This window comes from Bombina bombina, chromosome 3 (assembly GCF_027579735.1).
Source record: "Bombina bombina isolate aBomBom1 chromosome 3, aBomBom1.pri, whole genome shotgun sequence".
In the NCBI taxonomy this organism is placed as follows: domain Eukaryota; kingdom Metazoa; phylum Chordata; class Amphibia; order Anura; family Bombinatoridae; genus Bombina; species Bombina bombina.
In genome coordinates this window covers 10,056,527-10,077,162 of record NC_069501.1, presented here as the reverse complement: position 1 = coordinate 10,077,162, position 20,636 = coordinate 10,056,527, and the positions used below count along the sequence as shown (strand labels likewise).

At 40.9% G+C, this 20,636-nt stretch overlaps 1 protein-coding gene across 1 annotated transcript in view; it reads left to right on the top strand.

Annotated features, from left to right (window-relative positions):
* Window positions 1–1,397: 1,397 nt before the first annotated feature.
* Window positions 1,398–20,636, top strand: part of LOC128652783 (ICOS ligand) — a 238,756-nt gene continuing 219,517 nt past the window's right edge. Inside the window, exon 1 of the mRNA XM_053705714.1 lies at window positions 1,398–1,439. Within this exon, the coding sequence (XP_053561689.1) occupies window positions 1,423–1,439 (17 nt within the window). The 5' untranslated portion in view covers window positions 1,398–1,422. The remainder of the gene's footprint in view (window positions 1,440–20,636) is intronic.

The window sequence follows — 20,636 nt, the reverse complement described above, 5'->3', positions numbered from 1 at the left end:
AGAGAGAGAGTGCAGGGGGTGAGGGTACAGAGAGAGAGTGCAGGGGGTGAGGGTACAGAGAGAGAGTGCAGGGGGTGAGGGTACAGAGAGAGAGTGCAGGGGGTGATGTACAGAGAGAGAGTACAGAGAGAGTGCAGGGGGTGATGTGCAGGGGGTGATGTACAGAGAGAGGGTGCAGAGAGAGTGCAGGGGGTGATGTACAGAGAGAGGGTGCAGAGGGTGAGGGTACAGAGAGAGAGTGCAGGGAGTGATGTACAGAGAGAGTGCAGGGAGTGATGTACAGAGAGAGTGCAGGGAGTGATGTACAGAGAGAGTGCAGGGAGTGATGTACAGAGAGAGTGCAGGGGTGATGTACAGAGAGAGTGCAGGGGTTATGTACAGAGAGAGGGTACAGAGGGAGTGCAGGGGTGATGTACAGAGAGAGTGCAGGGGGTGATGTACAGAAAGAGGGTACAGAGAGAGTGCAGGGGTGATGTACAGAGAGAGTGCAGGGAGTGATGTACAGAGAGAGTGCAGCAGGTGATGTACAGAGAGAGTGCAGGGAGTGATGTACAGACAGAGGGTGCAGAGAGAGTGCAGGGGCTGATGTACAGAGGGAGTGCAGGGGGTGATGGTACAGAGAGAGTGTAGGGGGTGAGGATACAGAGAGAGTGCAGGGGGTGAGGATACAGAGAGAGTTCAGGGGGTGAGGATACAGAGAGAGTGCAGGGGGTGATGTACAGAGAGAGTGCAGGGGGTGATGTACAGAGAGAGTGCAGGGGTGAGGTACAGAGAGAGTGCAGGGGGTGATGGTACAGAGAGAGTGCAGGGGGTGATGGTACAGAGAGAGTGCAGGGGGTGATGGTACAGAGAGAGTGCAGGGGGTGATGGTACAGAGAGAGTGCAGGGGGTGATGGTACAGAGAGAGTGCAGGGGGTGATGGTACAGAGAGAGTGCAGGGGGTGATGGTACAGAGAGAGTGCAGGGGGTGATGGTACAGAGAGAGTGCAGGGGGTGATGGTACAGAGAGAGTGCAGGGGTGATGGTACAGAGAGAGTGCAGGGGGTGATGGTACAGAGAGAGTGCAGGGGGTGATGGTACAGAGAGAGTGCAGGGGGTGATGGTACAGAGAGAGTGCAGGGGGTGATGGTACAGAGAGAGTGCAGGGGGTGAGGGTACAGAGAGAGTGCAGGGGGTGAGGGTACAGAGAGAGTGCAGGGGGTGAGGGTACAGAGAGAGTGCAGGGGGTGAGGGTACAGAGAGAGTGCAGGGGGTGAGGGTACAGAGAGAGTGCAGGGGGTGAGGGTAGAGAGAGGGCAGGAGTCGGAGAACTTACAGAGGGCACAGACAGACAGGGAAGGAGGGAGGAGACATACAGAACAGGGAAGTAGAATAGTGAAAGTAAGTCAGATGGAGCTGAGAAACTGCAGGAACAAGTAGGGCATGTCTGTGGGTACAAGGTAGGTCTCATATACTGTATGTCACACATGCACTGTGTATTACACACACTATGTATTACACACACACATACACACTATGTATTACACACACACACACATACACACTATGTATTATACACACACACACACACACTATGTATTATACACACACACACACACTATGCATTACACACACACACTATGTATTTAAGTATAATAGTTAACCAAGCTATTTTCTAAATTATTTGCTTTGCAAGGGTTGCATTTTTAATTTAAAAAAAGGAAATAACTAAATAACTTTATTTCTAGCATTCCTTTTTTTTTTTTTTTTTTCTGTCTGTGTGGGTAATTAGGGGTGGGATTATTTTCACCTGTGTGTGCCTTGCAAGCCTATAAATTTAGCACATTTACTCTGTGAGCTTGCTCTTTCAGGCTTGCTGAATTGATTCTCTGTTAAAGTAACATTGTCTGTTTAAGTATAATAGTTAGCTAACCAAGGTAGTTAGGCAAACAAGGTTTTGGAGTAACCAAGGGGAAATAAATTTATTTTATACTTTTACGTTAAACCTTTTATTAAGAATCAGTGATAATATCATTCAGTGTACAGCTTGCCACACGTTTGCATCACTGGAGCAGCCGCTTCTGGGATTATATGTTTGTGGCAAGTGCGAGCATATTGTCTCTTTAGAAACTCGTATTGGGGATCTGGAGGAACGAATTGCAACACTACATGAAATTCAGACACTTGAAAGGGAAGTGGATAGGACTGAGCTGGTTGTTAATGGTTCCAGCAGTGGGAATGGGGAGGATTCAGATGAGGAGACTCCAGGATGTAGCTGGGTCACAGTAAGAGGGCGAAGTAAGCGGAAGAGACAGGCCAGTTCTGAGCTGGTACACCCCAATAGATTTGCAAGATTAAGTGAAGATGTTGGGGATATCAGTTCAGGGGTGGCAGTGTCAGAGAGGGCCGTGTTGCCTAGTATAGTGAACAGTCCTTTAGCTGTGGAAGAGGAGCATACTATGGTGGGCAGTCCTTCAGTCATGGAAGAGGGGCATACAAGTCAGGGCCAGAGGCAGATGTTGGTGGTAGGAGACTCTATTATAAGGAAGGTTGATAGGGTAATTTGTCATCCAGACCCTTTACATAGAACAGTTTGCTGTCTTCCAGGGGCTCGTGTTAGGCATATTGTGGAGCGTATTGATAGATTGTTAGAGGGATGTGGGTCTGATCCTGCAGTCATGGTGCATATTGGTACTAATGAAGGAATCAGTGGGAGATGGAGAGTCCTAAAAAATGACTTCAGGGAGTTAGGTAGCAAGCTAAGGACCTCCAAAGTAATATTTTCTGAGATATTACCAGTGCCGTGTGTTAACTCAGTAAGGCAGAAGGAGCTAAGGTCTGTTAATTCATGGCTAAAAACATGGTGTAAAAATGAGGGGTTTGACTTTTTAGAACACTGGGCTGATTTTTCACTAGGGTACAATTTCTACAGTAAGGATGGATTGCACCTGAATGACATGGGTGCAGGTGTGTTGGGGGAAAGGATGGTAGCACGTTTAGAGAACCTTTTAAACTAGGCAAAGGGGGGGAGGGTCAATTAGAACAAAATAGAACAGAGAGATCAGTCTCTGAATATGTCACTCCCTTAATATCTCAAGGAAGGGATGACTTAAGAAATGTCACATTAGAAAGTATAGAGGAAAGTACACCAAGTAGCAGCAGAAAGCACATGAAAATTAAATGTGTGACAACAAATGCAAGAAGCATGACAGGTAAAATGGGGGAGCTGACGCTCTTAGTTGCAGAAGAGGACTATGATGTTATCAGTATAACTGAAACTTGGTGGGATGATTCACATGACTGGGCAGTTAACTTAGAGGGGTATACATTATTTAGGATGGACAGGAATAATAAAAGGGGTGGAGGAATTTGCATGTATATTAAACCTGACCTTAAACCTACAATAAGGGAAGATATTTATGATACAAGTGACAATGTAGAGACCCTGTGGGTTGAAATAAAGAGTGGGGGGAAAAATCCTAAAAAAATATTACTAGGAACATGCTACAAGCCTCCCAACATTAGTGACCCGGAGGAAACTCAACTACTTATCCAAATAGGTAAGGCTGCTAATAACAGTGCTGTAATTATGGGAGATTTTAACTACCCTGATATAAACTGGGCCAATGAAACTAGTAATTCAGCTAAGGGGGATAGATTTTTAAATGTTCTCAGGGATAACTTCTTGTCACAATTAATAGAGGAGCCAACTAGGAGTAAAGCTATATTGGATTTAGTGCTATCAAACAATACAGATATAATATCAAACATAGAAGTTAAAGAACATTTGGGTAACAGTGATCATAACATGGTCACATTTGAAATCTCTTTTCATATGCAGTGTTTTAAAGGCTTAACTAAGACTTTTAATTTCAAGAAAGCAAAATTCAACGATTTAAGGAAATCATTAAATAATATAAATTGGGACAATGTATTTTCTAATAAAAATACAGAGGATAAATGGATAATATTTAAAAATTTGTTAAATAAATATACATATCAATACATACCATATGGTTATAAAAATAAAAATAAAAAAACTAAGCCTAACCCTAAAAGGTTCTTTAAGTACATAAATAGCAAAAAATCTAAGAAGGATAATATAGGTACATTAAAATGTGTGGAGGGTAGCATGATAAATAATGACAGGGAGAAGGCTGAGGTACTAAACCAGTTTTTTTCTTCAGTATACACAAGAGAGGAACCATTGAATGATACTTTGGAACAGAATAGAACATGCCAGTCCATACCACTAACTGGGTTTTGTTTAGAGGATATCAGGAAAAAACTAAAAAATATTAAGGTAAATTAAACTCCAGGCCCAGATGGAATACACCCAAGGGTGTTAAGTGAACTTAGCACTGTTATAGACAAACCTTTACTCTTAATTTTTCAAGACTCATTATCCTCAGGCATGGTACCCCAGGATTGGCGTAAAGCTGATGTGGTGCCACTCTTCAAAAAGGGAAGCAGGGATGATCCAGGAAGCTATAGACCAGTTAGTCTGACATCAATAGTGGGGAAGATATTTGAAGGGATTATAAGGGATTATATTGATGAGCATATTTGTGTAAACAAGATTATGAGTTCTAATCAGCATGGCTTTAGGAGAAATAGATCATGTCAAACTAATCTAATTAGATTCTACGAGGAAGTAAGTAAAAATATAGATAAAGGGGAATCAGTTGATGTGATATACTTAGATTTTGCAAAGGCATTTGATACAGTGCCACATGATAGATTAATGCACAAAATTAAGGGACTGGGAATAGCTGAAAATGTTAGCTCATGGATAAATAACTGGATAAAAGATAGGGAGCAACGAGTACTAGTAAATGGATCATACTCAGATTGGACAAAGGTAATCAGTGGCGTCCCCTAGGGATCAGTACTGGGCCCTGTTCTTTTTAATATTTTTATAAATGACTTGGAGCAAGGATTAAATAGCGACATCTCTATTTTTGCAGATGATACTAAGTTAAGTAAGGTCATTAGGTCAGAGCAGGACGAACTCTCTTTACAAAAGGATTTGCTAAAATGAGAACTATGGGCAAGTGAATGGAAAATGAGATTTAATACGGAAAAATGTAAGGTTCTACATTTTGGAAGTAAAAATAAGCAGGCTACGTATTTTTTAAATGGGACAAGACTTAGCCAAACACAGGAGGAAAGGGATTTGGGAGTAGTAATAGATAACAAGCTAAAGATGAGTGCACAATGCAGGGCAGCGGCTTCAAAGGCTAATAAGATATTAGCATGTATTAAAAGAGGCATTGATTCAAGGGAGGAAAGCATAATTCTGTCATTATATAAAGCCCTGGTAAGACCTCACCTTGAGTTTGGAGTGCAGTTCTGGGGACCGATTGCTAAAAAAGATTTCTTTCATGTAATTAGCAAGAGTCCATGAGCTAGTGACGTATGGGATATACATTCCTACCAGGAGGGGCAAAGTTTCCCAAACCTTAAAATGCCTATAAATACACCCCTCACCACACCCACAATTCAGTTTTACAAACTTTGCCTCCGATGGAGGTGGTGAAGTAAGTTTGTGCTAGATTCTACGTTGATATGCGCTCCGCAGCAAGTTGGAGCCCGGTTTTCCTCTCAGCGTGCAGTGAATGTCAGAGGGATGTGAGGAGAGTATTGCCTATTTGAATGCAGTGATCTCCTTCTACGGGGTCTATTTCATAGGTTCTCTGTTATCGGTCGTAGAGATTCATCTCTTACCTCCCTTTTCAGATCGACGATATACTCTTATATATACCATTACCTCTGCTGATTCTCGTTTCAGTACTGGTTTGGCTTTCTACAAACATGTAGATGAGTGTCCTGGGGTAAGTAAATCTTATTTTCTGTGACACTCTAAGCTATGGTTGGGCACTTTGTTTATAAAGTTCTAAATATATGTATTCAAACATTTATTTGCCTTGACTCAGAATGTTCAACTTTCCTTATTTTTCAGACAGTCAGTTTCATATTTGGGATAAATGCATTTGTTTCAATCATTTTTTCTTACCTTAAAAAATTTGACTTTTTCCCTGTGGGCTGTTAGGCTCGCGGGGGCAGAAAATGCTTCATTTTATTGCGTCATTCTTGGCGCGGACTTTTTTGGCGCAAACATTTTTTCTGTTTCCGGCGTCATACGTGTCGCCGGAAGTTGCGTCATTTTTTGACTTTTTTTGCGTCAAAAATGTCGGCGTTCCGGATGTGCCGTCATTTTTGGCGCCATAAGCATTTAGCCGCCAAAATAATGTGGGCGTCTTTTTTGGCGCTAAAAAATATGGGCGTCATTTTTGTCTCCACATTATTTAAGTCTCTTTATTTATTGCTTCTGGTTGCTAGAAGCTTGTTCACTGGCATTTTTTTCCCATTCCTGAAACTGTCATTTAAGGAATTTGATCAATTTTGCTTTATATGTTGTTTTTTTCTTTTACATATTGCAAGATGTTCCACGTTGCAACTGAGTCAGAAGATACTTCAGGAAAATCACTGCCCAGTGCTGGAGCTACCAAGCTAAGTGTATCTGCTATAAACTTTTGGTATCTGTTTCTCCAGCTGTTGTTTGTATTGCATGTCATGTCAAACTTATTAATGCAGATAAAATTTCCTTTAGTACTGTTACATTACCTGTTGCTGTTCCGTCAACATCTAATTTTCAGAGTGTTCCTGATAACATAAGAGATTTTATTTTTTTAAATCCATTAAGAAGGCTATGTCTGTTATTTCTCCTTCTAGTATACATAAAAGTCTTTTAAAACTTCTCTTTTTTTCAGATGAATTTTTAAATGAACATCATCATTCTGATACTGATAATGGTTCTTCTGGTTCAGAGGTTTTCTGTCTCAGAGGTTGATGCTGATAAATCTTTGTATTTGTTCAAGATGGAATTTATTCTTCTTTACTTAAAGAAGTATTATTTGCATTAGAAATAGAGGATACTGGTCCTCTTGATACTAAATGTAAACGTTTAAATAAGGTTTTTAAATCTCCTGTAGTTATTCCAGAAGTGTTTAATCTCCCTGATGCTATTTCTGAAGTAATTTCCAGGGAATGGAATAATTTGGGTAATTTATTTACTCCTTCTAGACGTTTAAGCAATTATATCCTGTGCCATCTGACAGATTAGAGTTTTTTGGGACAAAAATCCCTAAGGTTATGGGGCTGTCTCTACTCCTGCTAATGTACTACTATTCCTACGGCAGATAGTACTTCATTTAAGGATCCTTTAGATAGGAAAATTGAATCTTTTCTAAGAAAAGCTTACTTATGTTCAGGTAATCTTCTTAGACCTGCTATATTTTTAGCGGATGTTGCTGCAGCTTCAACTTTTTGGTTAGAAGCTTTAGCGCAACAAGTAACAGATCACAATTTTATAGCATTATTATTATTCTATAACATGCTAATAATTTTATTGGTGATACCATCTTTTGATATCATTAGAGTTGATATCAGGTATATGTCTCTAGCTATTTTAGCTAGAAAAGCTTTATGGATTAAACTTGGAATGCTGATATGTCTTCTAAGTTAACTTTGCTTTCCCTTTCTTTCCAGGGTAAATAATCATTTTCGTTCCTTTCCTCGCAACAAGGAACAAAAGCCTGATCCTTCATCCTCAGGAGCGGTATCAGTTTGGAAACTATTTCCAGTTTGGAATATATCCAAGCCTTATAGAAACCTATAGCCAGCTCCTAAGTACCTATGAAGGTGCGGCCTTTATTCCAGCTCAGCTGGTATGGGGCAGATTACGTTTTCTTCAAAGAAATTTGGATAAATTCCGTTCTCAATCTCTGGTTTCAGAACATTGTTTCAGAAAGGTACAGAATTGGCTTCAAGTTAAGGCCTCCTGCTAAGAGATTTTTTTTTTTCTTTCCCGTGTCCCAGGTAACACAGCAAAGTCTTAGCATTTCTGAAATGTGCTTCAGATCTAGAGTTTGCTGGAGTAATTATGCCAGTTCCAGTTCTGGAACAGGGGCTGGGGTTTTATTTTATCTCTTCATTGTACCAAAGAAGGTCAATTCCTTCAGACCAGTTCCGGATCTATCATTATTGAATCGTTATGTTAGGATACCAACATTCAAGATGGTTACTGTAGGACTATCCTGCCTTTTGTTTAGCAAGGGCATTATATGTCTACAATAGATTTACAGGATGTGTATCTGCATATTCCGATTCATCCAGATCACTTTTAGTGTCTGAGATTCTCTTTTTAGACAAGCATTACCAGTTTTGTGGCTCTACCGTTTGGCCTAGCCTCAGTTCCAAGAATTTTTTTCAAAGGTTCTCGGTGCCCTTCTTTCTGTAATCAGAGAACAGGGTTTTGGTATTTCCTTATTTGGACGATATCTTGGTACTTGCTCAGTCTTCTCATTTCGAAGAATCTCATACGAATCGACTTGTGTTGTTTCTTCAAGTTCATGGTTGGAGGATCAATTTACCAATCAGTTCATTGATTCCTCAGACAAGGGTAACCTTTTTAGGTTTCTAGATAGATTCAGTGTCTATGACTCTGTCCTTGTCAGACAAGAGAAGTTTAACATTAATATCAGCTTGTCAAAACCTTCAGTTACAATCATTCCCTTTGGTAGCCTTATGCATGGAAATGTTAGGTCTTAGGACTGCCGCATCAGATGCGATCTCCTTTGCTCGTTTTCACATGCGACCTCTTCAGCTCTGTATGCTGCACCAATGGTGCAGGGATTACTCAAAGATATCTCAATTAATATCTTTAAACCGATTTTACGACACTCTCTGACATGGTGGACAGATCACCATCGTTTAGTTCAGGGGGCTTCTTTGTTCTTCCGACCTGGACTATAATCTCAACAGATGCAAGTCTTACAGGTTGGGGAGCTGTGTGGGGGTATCTGACGGCACAAGGGGTTTGGGAATCTCAGGAGGTGAGATTTCCGATCAATATTTTGGAACTCCGTGCAATTTTCAGAGCTCTTCAGTCTTGGCCTCTTCTGAAGAGAGAGTTGTTCATTTGTTTTCAGATAGACAATGTCACAACTGTGGCATACATCAATCATCAAGGAGGGACTCACAGTCCTCTGGCTATGAAACAAGTATCTCGAATTTTGGTTTGGGCGGAATCCAGCTCCTGTCTAATCTCTGCGGTTCATATCCCAGGTATGGACAATTGGAAAGCGGATTATCTCAGTCGCCAAACGTTGCACCTGGGCGAATGGTCTCTTCACCCAGAGGTATTTCCTCAGATTGTTCAAATGTGGGAACTCCCAGAAATAGATCTGATGGCTTCTCATCTAAACAAGAAACTTCCCAGGTATCTGTCCGGATCCCGGGATCCTCGGGCGGAGGCAGTGGATGCATTATCACTTCCTTGGAAGTATCATCCTGCCTATATCTTTCCGCCTCTAGTTTTTCTTCCAAGAGTAATCTCCAAGATTCTGAAGGAATGCTCGTTTGTTCTGCTAGTAGCTCCGGCATGGCCTCACAGGTTTTGGTATGCGGATCTGGTCCGGATGGCCTCTTGCCAACCGTGGACTCTTCCGTTAAGACCAGACCTTCTGTCGCAAGGTCCTTTTTTCCATTAGGATCTGAAATCCTTAAATTTAAAGGTATGGAGATTGAACGCTTGATTCTTGGTCAAAGAGGTTTCTCTGACTCTGTGATTAATACTATGTTACAGGCGCGTAAATCTGTATCTAGAGAGATATATTATAGAGTCTGGAAGACTTATATTTCTTGGTGTCTTTCTCATCATTTTTTGGCATTCTTTTAGAATTTTACAGTTTCTTCAGGATGGTTTAGATAAGGGTTTGTCCGCAAGTTCCTTGAAAGGTCAAATCTCTGCTCTTTCTGTTCTTTTTCATAGAAAGATTGCTATTCTTCCTGATATTCATTGTTTTGTACAAGCTTTGGTTCGTATAAAACCTGTCATTAAGTCAATTTCTCCTCTTTGGAGTTTGAATTTGGTTCTGGGGGCTCTTCAAGCTCCTCCGTTTGAACCTATGCATTCATTGGACATTAAATTACTTTCTTGGAAAGTTTTGTTCCTTTTGGCAATCTCTTCTGCCAGAAGAGTTTCTGAATTATCTGCTCTTTCTTGTGAGTCTCCTTTTCTGATTTTTCATCAGGATAAGGCGGTGTTGCAAACTTCTTTTTGATTTTTTACCTAAAGTTGTGAATTCCAACAACATTAGTAGAGAAATTGTGGTTCCTTCATTATGTCCTAATCCTAAGAATTCTAGGGAGAAATCGTTGCATTCTTTGGATGTTGTTAGAGCTTTGAAATATTATGTTGAAGCTACTAAGTCTTTCCGTAAGACTTCTAGTTTATTTGTTATCTTTTCCGGTTCTAGAAAAGGCCAGAAAGCTTCTGCCATTTCTTTGGCATCTTGGTTGAAATCTTTATTTCATCATGCTTATGTCGAGTCGGGTAAAACTCCGCCTCTAAGGATTACAGTTCATTCTACTAGTTCAGTTTCTACTTCCTGGGCGTTTAGGAATGAAGCTTCGATTGATCAGATTTGCAAAGCAGCAACTTGGTCCTCTTTGCATACTTTTACTAAATTCTACCATTTTGATGTATTTTCTTCTTCTGAAGCAGTTTTTGGTAGAAAAGTACTTCTGGCAGCGGTTTCAGTTTGAATCTTCTGCTTATGTTTTTCATTAAACTTTATTTTGGGTGTGGATTATTTTCAGCAGGAATTGGCTGTCTTTATTTTATCCCTCCCTCTCTAGTGACTCTTGTGTGGAAAGATCCACATCTTGGGTAGTCATTATCCCATACGTCACTAGCTCATGGACTCTTGCTAATTACATGAAAGAAAACATAATTTATGTAAGAACTTACCTGATAAATTCATTTCTTTCATGTTAGCAAGAGTCCATGAGGCCCGCCCTTTTTTGTGGTGGTTATGATTTTTTTGTATAAAGCACAATTATTCCAATTCCTTATTTTATATGCTTTCGCACTTTTTTCTTATCACCCCACTTCTTGGCTATTCGTTAAACTGAATTGTGGGTGTGGTGAGGGGTGTATTTATAGGCATTTTAAGGTTTGGGAAACTTTGCCCCTCCTGGTAGGAATGTATATCCCATACGTCACTAGCTCATGGACTCTTGCTAATATGAAAGAAATGAATTTATCAGGTAAGTTCTTACATAAATTATGTTATTGCAGAACTAGAAAAAGTTCAGAGAAGGGCCACAAAGCTAATAAGGGGATTGGAGAAATTAACCTATGAGGAGAGGCTAGCCAAACTGGGTCTGTTCTCTTTAGAAAAAAGGCGCTTGAGAGGTGACATGATTACTTTATATAAATATATTCAAGGCCCATATACAGAGATGGCAGAAGCTCTTTTTATTCCAAGAAAATTGTTTGACAAGAGGTCATAATTTAAGGTTGGAGGAAAGGAGATTTAATCTCCTGCAACGGAAACGTTTTTTCACTGTAAGAGCAATAAAATTGTGGAACTCATTACCAAAGGAGGTAGTGAATGCCAATACCATAGATTCATTTAAAAATAGTCTGGATAAATTTCTGTATATAAACAAAATTCATGGATATGATTGCTAGTATTAAATGGGTCACATTTTAATGGGGTTATTTAAGCTTAACTGGAGCTTTTTGTAAGTATTTTAGATTTGTATAGGTTGAACTCGATGGACTTCAGTCTTTTTTCAACCTTATCTACTATGTTACGCACACACACACACACTATGTATTACACACATATGACATGTCACACACACGCGCACACACACACTATGTATTGCGCACACACTATGTATTACACACACACACACATGACATGTCACAAGCACACACACGCTATGTGTTACACACACATGACATGTCACACACACACGCTATGTATTACACACACATGACATGTCACACGCACGCACACACGCTATGTATTACACACACATGACATGTCACACGCGCACACACACACATGTCACACGCACACACACTCGCTATGTATTACACACACATGACATGTCACACGCACACACACACACGCTATGTATTACACACACATGACATGTCACACGCACACACACACACGCTATGTATTACACACACATGACATGTCACACGCACACACACGCTATGTATTACACACACATGACATGTCACACGCACACACACGCTATGTATTACACACACATGACATGTCACACGCACACACACACGCTATGTATTACACACACATGACATGTCACACGCACACACACACGCTATGTATTACACACACATGACATGTCACACGCACACACACACGCTATGTATTACACACACATGACATGTCACACGCACACACACGCTATGTATTACACACACATGACATGTCACACGCACACACGCTATGTATTACACACACATGACATGTCACACGCGCACACACACGCTATGTATTACACACACATGACATGTCACTCGCACACACACGCTATGTATTACACACACGACATGTCACACGCACACACACGCTATGTATTACACACACATGACATGTCACACGCACACACACGCTATGTATTACACACACATGACATGTCACACGCACACACGCTATGTATTACACACACATGACATGTCACACGCACACACACGCTATGTATTACACACACATGACATGTCACACGCGCACACACACGCTATGTATTACACACACATGACATGTCACACGCGCACACACACGCTATGTATTACACACACATGACATGTCACACGCGCACACACACGCTATGTATTACACACACATGACATGTCACACGCGCACACACACTATGTATTACACACACATGACATGTCACACGCGCACACACACTATGTATTACACACACATGACATGTCACACGCGCACACACACACTATGTATTACACACACATGACATGTCACACGTGCACACACACGCTATGTATTACACACATGACATGTCACACGCGCACACACACGCTATGTATTACACACATGACATGTCACACGCGCACACACACGCTATGTATTACACACATGACATGTCACACGCGCACACACACGCTATGTATTACACACATGACATGTCACACGCGCACACACACGCTATGTATTACACACACATGACATGTCACACGCGCACACACACGCTATGTATTACACACACATGACATGTCACACGCGCACACACGCTATGTATTACACACACATATGACATGTCACACGCGCACACACGCTATGTATTACACACACATATGACATGTCACACGCGCACACACTATGTATTACACACACACGCTAATATTACACACACACGCTGTGTATTACACACACACACTGTGTATTACACACACACACACACTATGACATGTCACACACACACATATGACGTCACACGTGCACACACACACACACACACTATGTATTACACACACACGCTGTGTATTACACACACACACACACACACTATGACATGTCACACACACACACACACATATGACGTCACACGTGCACACACACACACACACTATGTATTACACACACATATATGACATGTCACACACTCACAAACACACTATTACACATATGTCTCTCTCACACACATGACATGTCACGCGCGCGCACACACTATGTATTACACACACACACACATGACATGTCACACGCACACACACACACACTATGTGTTACACATATTTGACATGTCACACGCACACACACAATGTGTTACACACACATATGACATGTCACACACGCAAGCGCGCGCGCACACACACACACACACTATGTGTTACACACACAGACACACACATGACATAACACACACACACACTATGTATTACACACACATGTCACACTCACACACACTATGTATTACACAAACAAATTAAATGTCACACACACACCGCAAGAGTACACGATTTTTAGCCCGCCCAGAAGTTACATTACTTGCACCATGTGAACAGGCATAGCGGCGACTGAAGAGAAGATCCTGAGCGCACACGTGACGTGTCTCTCCCTCTGAGCAGTCAGCGTTCCTGGGATGGTCCTGAGGAGGAGGGGAGGGACATAGACTGGGAAGGAGGTGTCTCTAGCAGGTGATTGGTGGACTGGTGTTACTGTAGCATGAGAGTGGCCCATCGGAATTTAGCACCGACACGACACCGGCCTTTTCATTACAGACGGTGCTGTGGGATCATGATACTTCCTGTGAGCCCCACATCTTCACATCTGAGGGAAAATATTAACTTGTTCCAATGTTTAAAATGCACTGAGGTCCCTGGGAGGCAGCTGAGAGGCTAAAACGCTAATAAAGTACCGCTTTATTATGCACTGTGTTTTAATTTGAAATAGTATTTTCTAAGCTGCCTCCCAGGGACCTGAGTGCATTTTAAACATTAGAACAAGTTAATATTTTCCCTCAGATGTGAAGACGTGAGGCTCACAGGAAGTATCACGATCCCACAGCACCGCCTGTAATGAAAAAGCCGGTGTCGTGTCGGTGCTAAATTCCGATGGGCCACTCTCATGCTACAGTAACACCAGTCCACCAATCACCTGCTAGAGACATCTCCTTCCCAGTCTATGTCCCTCCTCTCCTCCTCGGGACCATCCCAGGAACGCTGACTGCTCAGAGGGAGACACACGTCACCTGTGCAAAATGAATGTGTTATAGTAATTTATAAGAAAATCGTGATTCTCCCCCCTCCCCCATATCGCCCAGCCCTAACACACACTACACACTATGAGACCTATTTATGAAATGTCTGTCGGACTCCAACAGTGCGGATCAGGTCCAACTGACATCGCTGAATGCGGAGAGCAATACGCTCTACGTATTCAGCATTGCACCAGCAGCTCTTGTGATCTGCTGGTGCAACGCTGACCCCTGCAGACTCGTAGCCAATAGGACGCCAGCAGGGAGGTGTCAATTCCAGCGATTCCTGTCCGCCTCATCAGAGCAGACAGACAGGTTATGGAGCAGCGGTCTTTAGACTTCTGCTTCATAACTGGTGTTTCTGGCGAGCCTGCAGGCTCACCATAAACACGGGGCATCAAGCTCCATTCAGAGCTTGATAGATAGGCCCCTATGTATTACACACATATATGATTTGAGACAATGTATGCAGCGATCAAAAGATGATGCTATGACTACGGCTATTGCCGAAACGCGTAAGCGAGAGAATGCTACGCTATCTTTTTATATGTTGTTCAAGTGATATGTTTTAATGAAAGCCGCAGTGCTGGAATAAAAGTTGTTTTACTGGATATTGCCTGGTGCTCCTCATTTGGATCTTTTGATCTCTGCATACATTGTCACAAAGGTTGGGTTTCGGAGTGAGCACAGGTCACAGAAGGAAAGTCAGACCCTGGGTGAGAGAGAGGATTTCCCACAAGTCACTGCGGCGTAAGCATAAGCGAACCGGATGAGAAGAAAGTCAGGAGCGAGAGAAGTCACAGCCGTTACTGCATTGATCGAGGAGGGAGCCCGTGCTTAACAAAGGTATATAAAACCGAAATTTGGAAAAGAGGCTCCTGTGGACCGACAAGCAGATAAGACGTGAGTGACCAACAACATAAGTGCCGCCAAGAGCGGGTAAGATACCAATGTATATATCAAGACTGCTTTTTGCTGCCACAACAAATTGACACTTTGAATTAGAAACATTTTATACAATTTGTGAAGTGACATTTGTAAATCAAAAGAAGCACATTTGAGAGGTGCAAATATAGTGGGAATATCCTTGACCACAGGTTTTACACTAAGTGAAAGATAAAGGTCTTTTGGTGCTTGGACTTTTTTGTTTGTGTGACACATATATGATTTGTCACACACATAAATTATTATTAGTTATTTGTAGAGCGCCAAAGGTTCCGCAGCGCTAAGGACATGGGTCTAATATGCAAGGACATGGGTCTAATATGCAGGTAACAGTTATGAGAGACAAAGGGATAGAGGGCTCAGCCAAGAGTATCACTGTTGTAAATCATCTCTCCTGAAAATGATCTACAAAGCAGCTAGGCGTGTAGGCAGGGCCGGTGCTAGACTATGTTACGCCCTAGGCAAGACCAGCTACTTGCTGCCCCCCCAAAAAAAAGAATGGAAAAAAATCTGATGAAATACCTAGTAAGACTCATGATCAAAAAACTTGCAATGATCCATTTGATGTGGCCAATCGCATGTTGTTGCAAGGTAAATTTGAAATACCACAAACAAGTAGACAACCTCGGGTAACTGCAGTATGCACTCAAGGTTTCCAGTGCCACAAATGTCTGAAGTAAATAATTTTTATGTTGAATTAACCATTTCTTTCATGTAATTGGCAAGAGTCCATGAGCTAGTGACGTATGGGATATACAATCCTACCAGGAGGGGCAAAGTTTCCCAAACCTCAAAATGCCTATAAATACACCCCTCACCACACCCACAAATCAGTTTTTACAAACTTTGCCTCCTATGGAGGTGGTGAAGTAAGTTTGTGCTAAGATTTCTACGTTGATATGCGCTTCTCAGCATTTTGAAGCCCAATTCCTCTCAGAGTACAGCAAATGTCAGAGGGAAGTGGAGAATATCACCTATTGAATGCAACGCTTTTCCTAACGGGGGTCTTTTTCATAGGTTCTCTGTTATCGGTCATAGAGATTCATCTCCTACCTCCCTTTTCAGATCGACAATATACTCTCATATACCATTACCTCTACTGATAACTGTTTCAGTACTGGTTTGGCTATCTGCTATATGTGGATGGGTGTCTTTTGGTAAGTATGTTTCTTTCATGTAATTGGCAAGAGTCCATGAGCTAGTGACATATGGGATATACAATCCTACCAGGAGGTGCAAAGTTTCCCAAACCTCAAAATGCCTATAAATACACCGCTCACCGCTCACCACACCCACAATTCAGTTTTACAAACTTTGCCTCCTATGGAGGTGGTGAAGTAAGTTTGATATGCGCTTCTCAGCATTGTTGAAGCGCAATTCCTCTCAGAGTACAGTGAATGTCAGAGGGAAGTGAAGGGAGTATCACTTATTGAATACGATGATTTCCCTAACGGGGGTCTATTTCATGGGTTCTCTGTTATCGGTCGTAGAGATCTCCTACCTCCCTTTTCAGATCGACAATATACTCTTATATATACCATTTCCTCTACTGATTCAGTACTAGTTTGGCTATCTGCTATATGTGGATGGGTGTCTTTGGTAAGTATGTTTTCATTACTTAAGACACATCCAGCTATGGTTTGGCACTTTATGCATTTATATAAAGTTCTAAATATATGTATTATACTTATATTTGCCATGAGTCAGGTTCATGTATTTCCTTTTTGCAGACTGTCAGTTTCATATTTGGGGAAAGTTAATGTTAAGAAATATTTTTCTTACCTGGGGTTTAGTCTTTTTTTTCAATTGACTACTTTGTTTCAAATTACGGGCTGACTTAGGCTCGCGGGTGCGCCAAATGCTACACTTTATTGCGTCATTCTTTGCGCAAGAATTTTTTTGGCGTGAAAGGCACATTCCGTTGATGCAAGTTCGTCATTGACGCAGAGGTTCACACAGGGTTGCGTTGTTAGTGACGCTAGTGTGTCATTTCCGGACATGTTTGGCGGCAAAAATTTTTCCAGTTACGTTGTGCGTCATACTTGGCGCTAAATTTTTTTCAGTATTTATTTGCCCCATTGCTTTTGCCTCTTGCCTTTTTCTATGTCAGAGGGCTATGCTATTTGCATTTTTTCCCCATTCCTGAAACTGTCCTATAAGGAAATTGACAAATTTTGCTTTATATGTTGTTTTTTATTTTACATTTTGCAAGATGTCTCAATCTGATCCTGCCTCAGAAGTATCTGTTGGAACTTTGCTGCCTGATGTCGGTTCTACTAAAGCTAAGTGCATTATATTTCCGAATGTCATTGTATGATAAACTTTGTACATGCAGATATTGTATCCATCAGTTAATAGTGCATTTACTGTTGTTGTTCCTTCAACTTTTAATGTACATGTTATACGAAATTTAAAGAATTTGTTTATGATTCTATTCAGAAGGCTTTGTCTGCTATTTTGCTTTCTAATTAATATAAAGGTCTTTTAAAACTTCTCATAAGGTTGATGAAATTTCAAATGACCGACAATATAATGAATTATCCTTTTCTGATGAGGATCTATCTGATTCAGAAGATCTTTCCTCAGATATTGACACTAACAGATCTACTTATTTATTTAAAATGAAGTATTTTCGTTCTTTGTTAAAGAAGTGTTAATTATTTTGGATATCATGGAAACTAGTCTTCTTGATATTAGAACTAGTAAATTCTGTTTTTAAACCTCCTGTGATTGATCCAGAGGTTTTTTTCCTGTTCCTGTTGCTATTTCTCTTATGATTTCTTAGGAATGGAATTAGCCGGGTACTTATTTTATTCCTTCTTCAAGGTTTAAAAAAATTGTATCCTTTTACCAGCAATTTCTATAGAGTTTTATGAAAAGATCCTCAGCTTGTTGGGGCTATTTCTACTCTTGCTGAACGTACCTTTATTCCTATGGAAGATAGTACTTAAGTTCTTTTAGATAGGAGACTTGAATCTTATCTAAAGAAAGCTTATTTTTGTTCAGGTCGTCTCAGGCCTGCATTTTCTTTGGCTGATGTTGCAGCTGCATCAACTCTTTTGTTGGAGATTTAGCGCAACAAGATTTGGATTCTGATTTATCTAGTATAGTTCGCTTTCTGCAACATACTAATCAGTTCTGAAGCCATTTTTTTATATCATCAAGATTGATGTTAGATCTATGTCTTTAGCTATTTTTAGCTACAAGAGTTTTGAGGCTTAAATCTTGGAATGTTTATATTACTTTTTAAGTCTAGATTGCGATCTCTTCTTTCCATGGTAATAAGAGAACTAAGGGTAAATATTAAGCTTCGAAATCGTTTTCGTTCTTTTTTTCAAATAAGGAACAAAAACCTAATCCTTCCCTATGGAATCTGTTTCCAATTGGAAACCTTCTTTAAATAGAATAAATCCAACCCATTTAAGAAACAAAAAAGACAGCCCCTAAGTCCGCATGAAGGTGCGACTCTCATTCCAGCTCAGCTGGTAGGGGGCAGATTAAGTTTTTTTTCAAGAATGTTTTGGATAATTCGGTCCAAATTAATGGTTTCAGAGTATTGTCTCTCAGGGGTTTCGAATAGGATTCAGAGTAAATCCTCCTGTGAGAAGATTTTTTCTCTCGCGTATCCCAGTACATCCAGTTAAAGCTCAGGCTTTCCCTAAGTGTGTTTCAGACCTGGAGTTTCAGGGGTAGTCATGCCAGTTCCTTTTCAGGGACAAGGTCTGGGGTTTTTATTCAAATTTATTCATTGTCTCAAAGAAGGAAATTTCATTCAGATCAATTCTGGATCTGAAAATTTTGAATCGTTATGTAAGAGTACCAACTTTCAAGATGGTGACTATAAGGACTATTCTGCATTTTGTTCAGCAAGGACATTATATGTCCACAATAGACTTGCAGGATGCATACCTTCATATTCCGATTCATCCAGAACACTATCAGTTTCTGAGATTCTCTTTTCTAGACAAGCATTACCAATTTGTTGCTCTTCCATTTGGCCTAGCAACAGCTCCAAGAATCTTTTCAAAGGTTCTGGGTGCCCTACTATCTGTAATCAGAGAACAGGGTATTGTGGTGTTTCCTTATTTGGACGATATCTTGGTACTAGCTCAGTCTTTACATACTGCAGAATCTCACACGAATCAACTAGTGTTGTTTCTTCGGAAACATGGTTGGAGGATCAATTTACCAAAAAGTTTCTTGATTCCTCAGACAAGGGTCACCTTTTTAGGCTTCCAGATAGATTCAGTGTCCATGATTCTGTCTCTAACAGACAAGAGATGTTTAAAATTGTTCGCAGCATGCCGGCACCTTCAGTCTGTCATTCCCTTCAGTGGCTATGTGCATGGAAGTTTTAGGTCTCATGACTGCAGCATCGGACGCGATAACCTTTGCTCATTTTCACATGAGACCTCTACAGCTTTGCATGCTGAATCAATGGTGCAGGGATTATACAAAGATATCACAATTAATATCCTTGAATCCCAATGTACGACAATCTCTGACATGGTGGATAGATCACCATCGTTTGGTTCAAGGGGCTTCTTTTGTTCGGCCAACCTGGACTGTGATCTCAACAGATGCAAGTCTTTCAGGTTGGGGAGCTGTTTGGGGATCTCTGACAGCACAAGGGGTTTGGAAATCTCAAGAGGCGAAAATCTTGGAATGCTGATATTACTTTTTAAGTCTAGATTGCTATCTCTTCTTTCCATGGTAATAAGAGACCTAAGGGTAAATATTAAGCTTCTAAATCGTTTTCGTTCTTTTTTTCAATTAAGGAACAAAAACCTAATCCTTCCCTATGGAATCTGTTTCCAATTGGAAACCTTCTTTAAATAGAATAAATCCAACCCATTTAAGAAACCAAAAAGCCAGCCCCTAAGTCCGCATGAAGGTGAGACTCTCATTCCAGCTCAGCTGGTAGGGGGCAGATTAAGTTTTTTTTCAAGAATGTTTTGGATAATTCGGTCCAAATTAATGGTTTCAGAGTATTGTCTCTCAGGGGTTTCGAATAGGATTCAGAGTAAATCCTCCTGTGAGATGATTTTTTCTCTCACGTATCCCAGTAAATCCAGTTAAAGCTCAGGCTTTCCTGAAGTGTG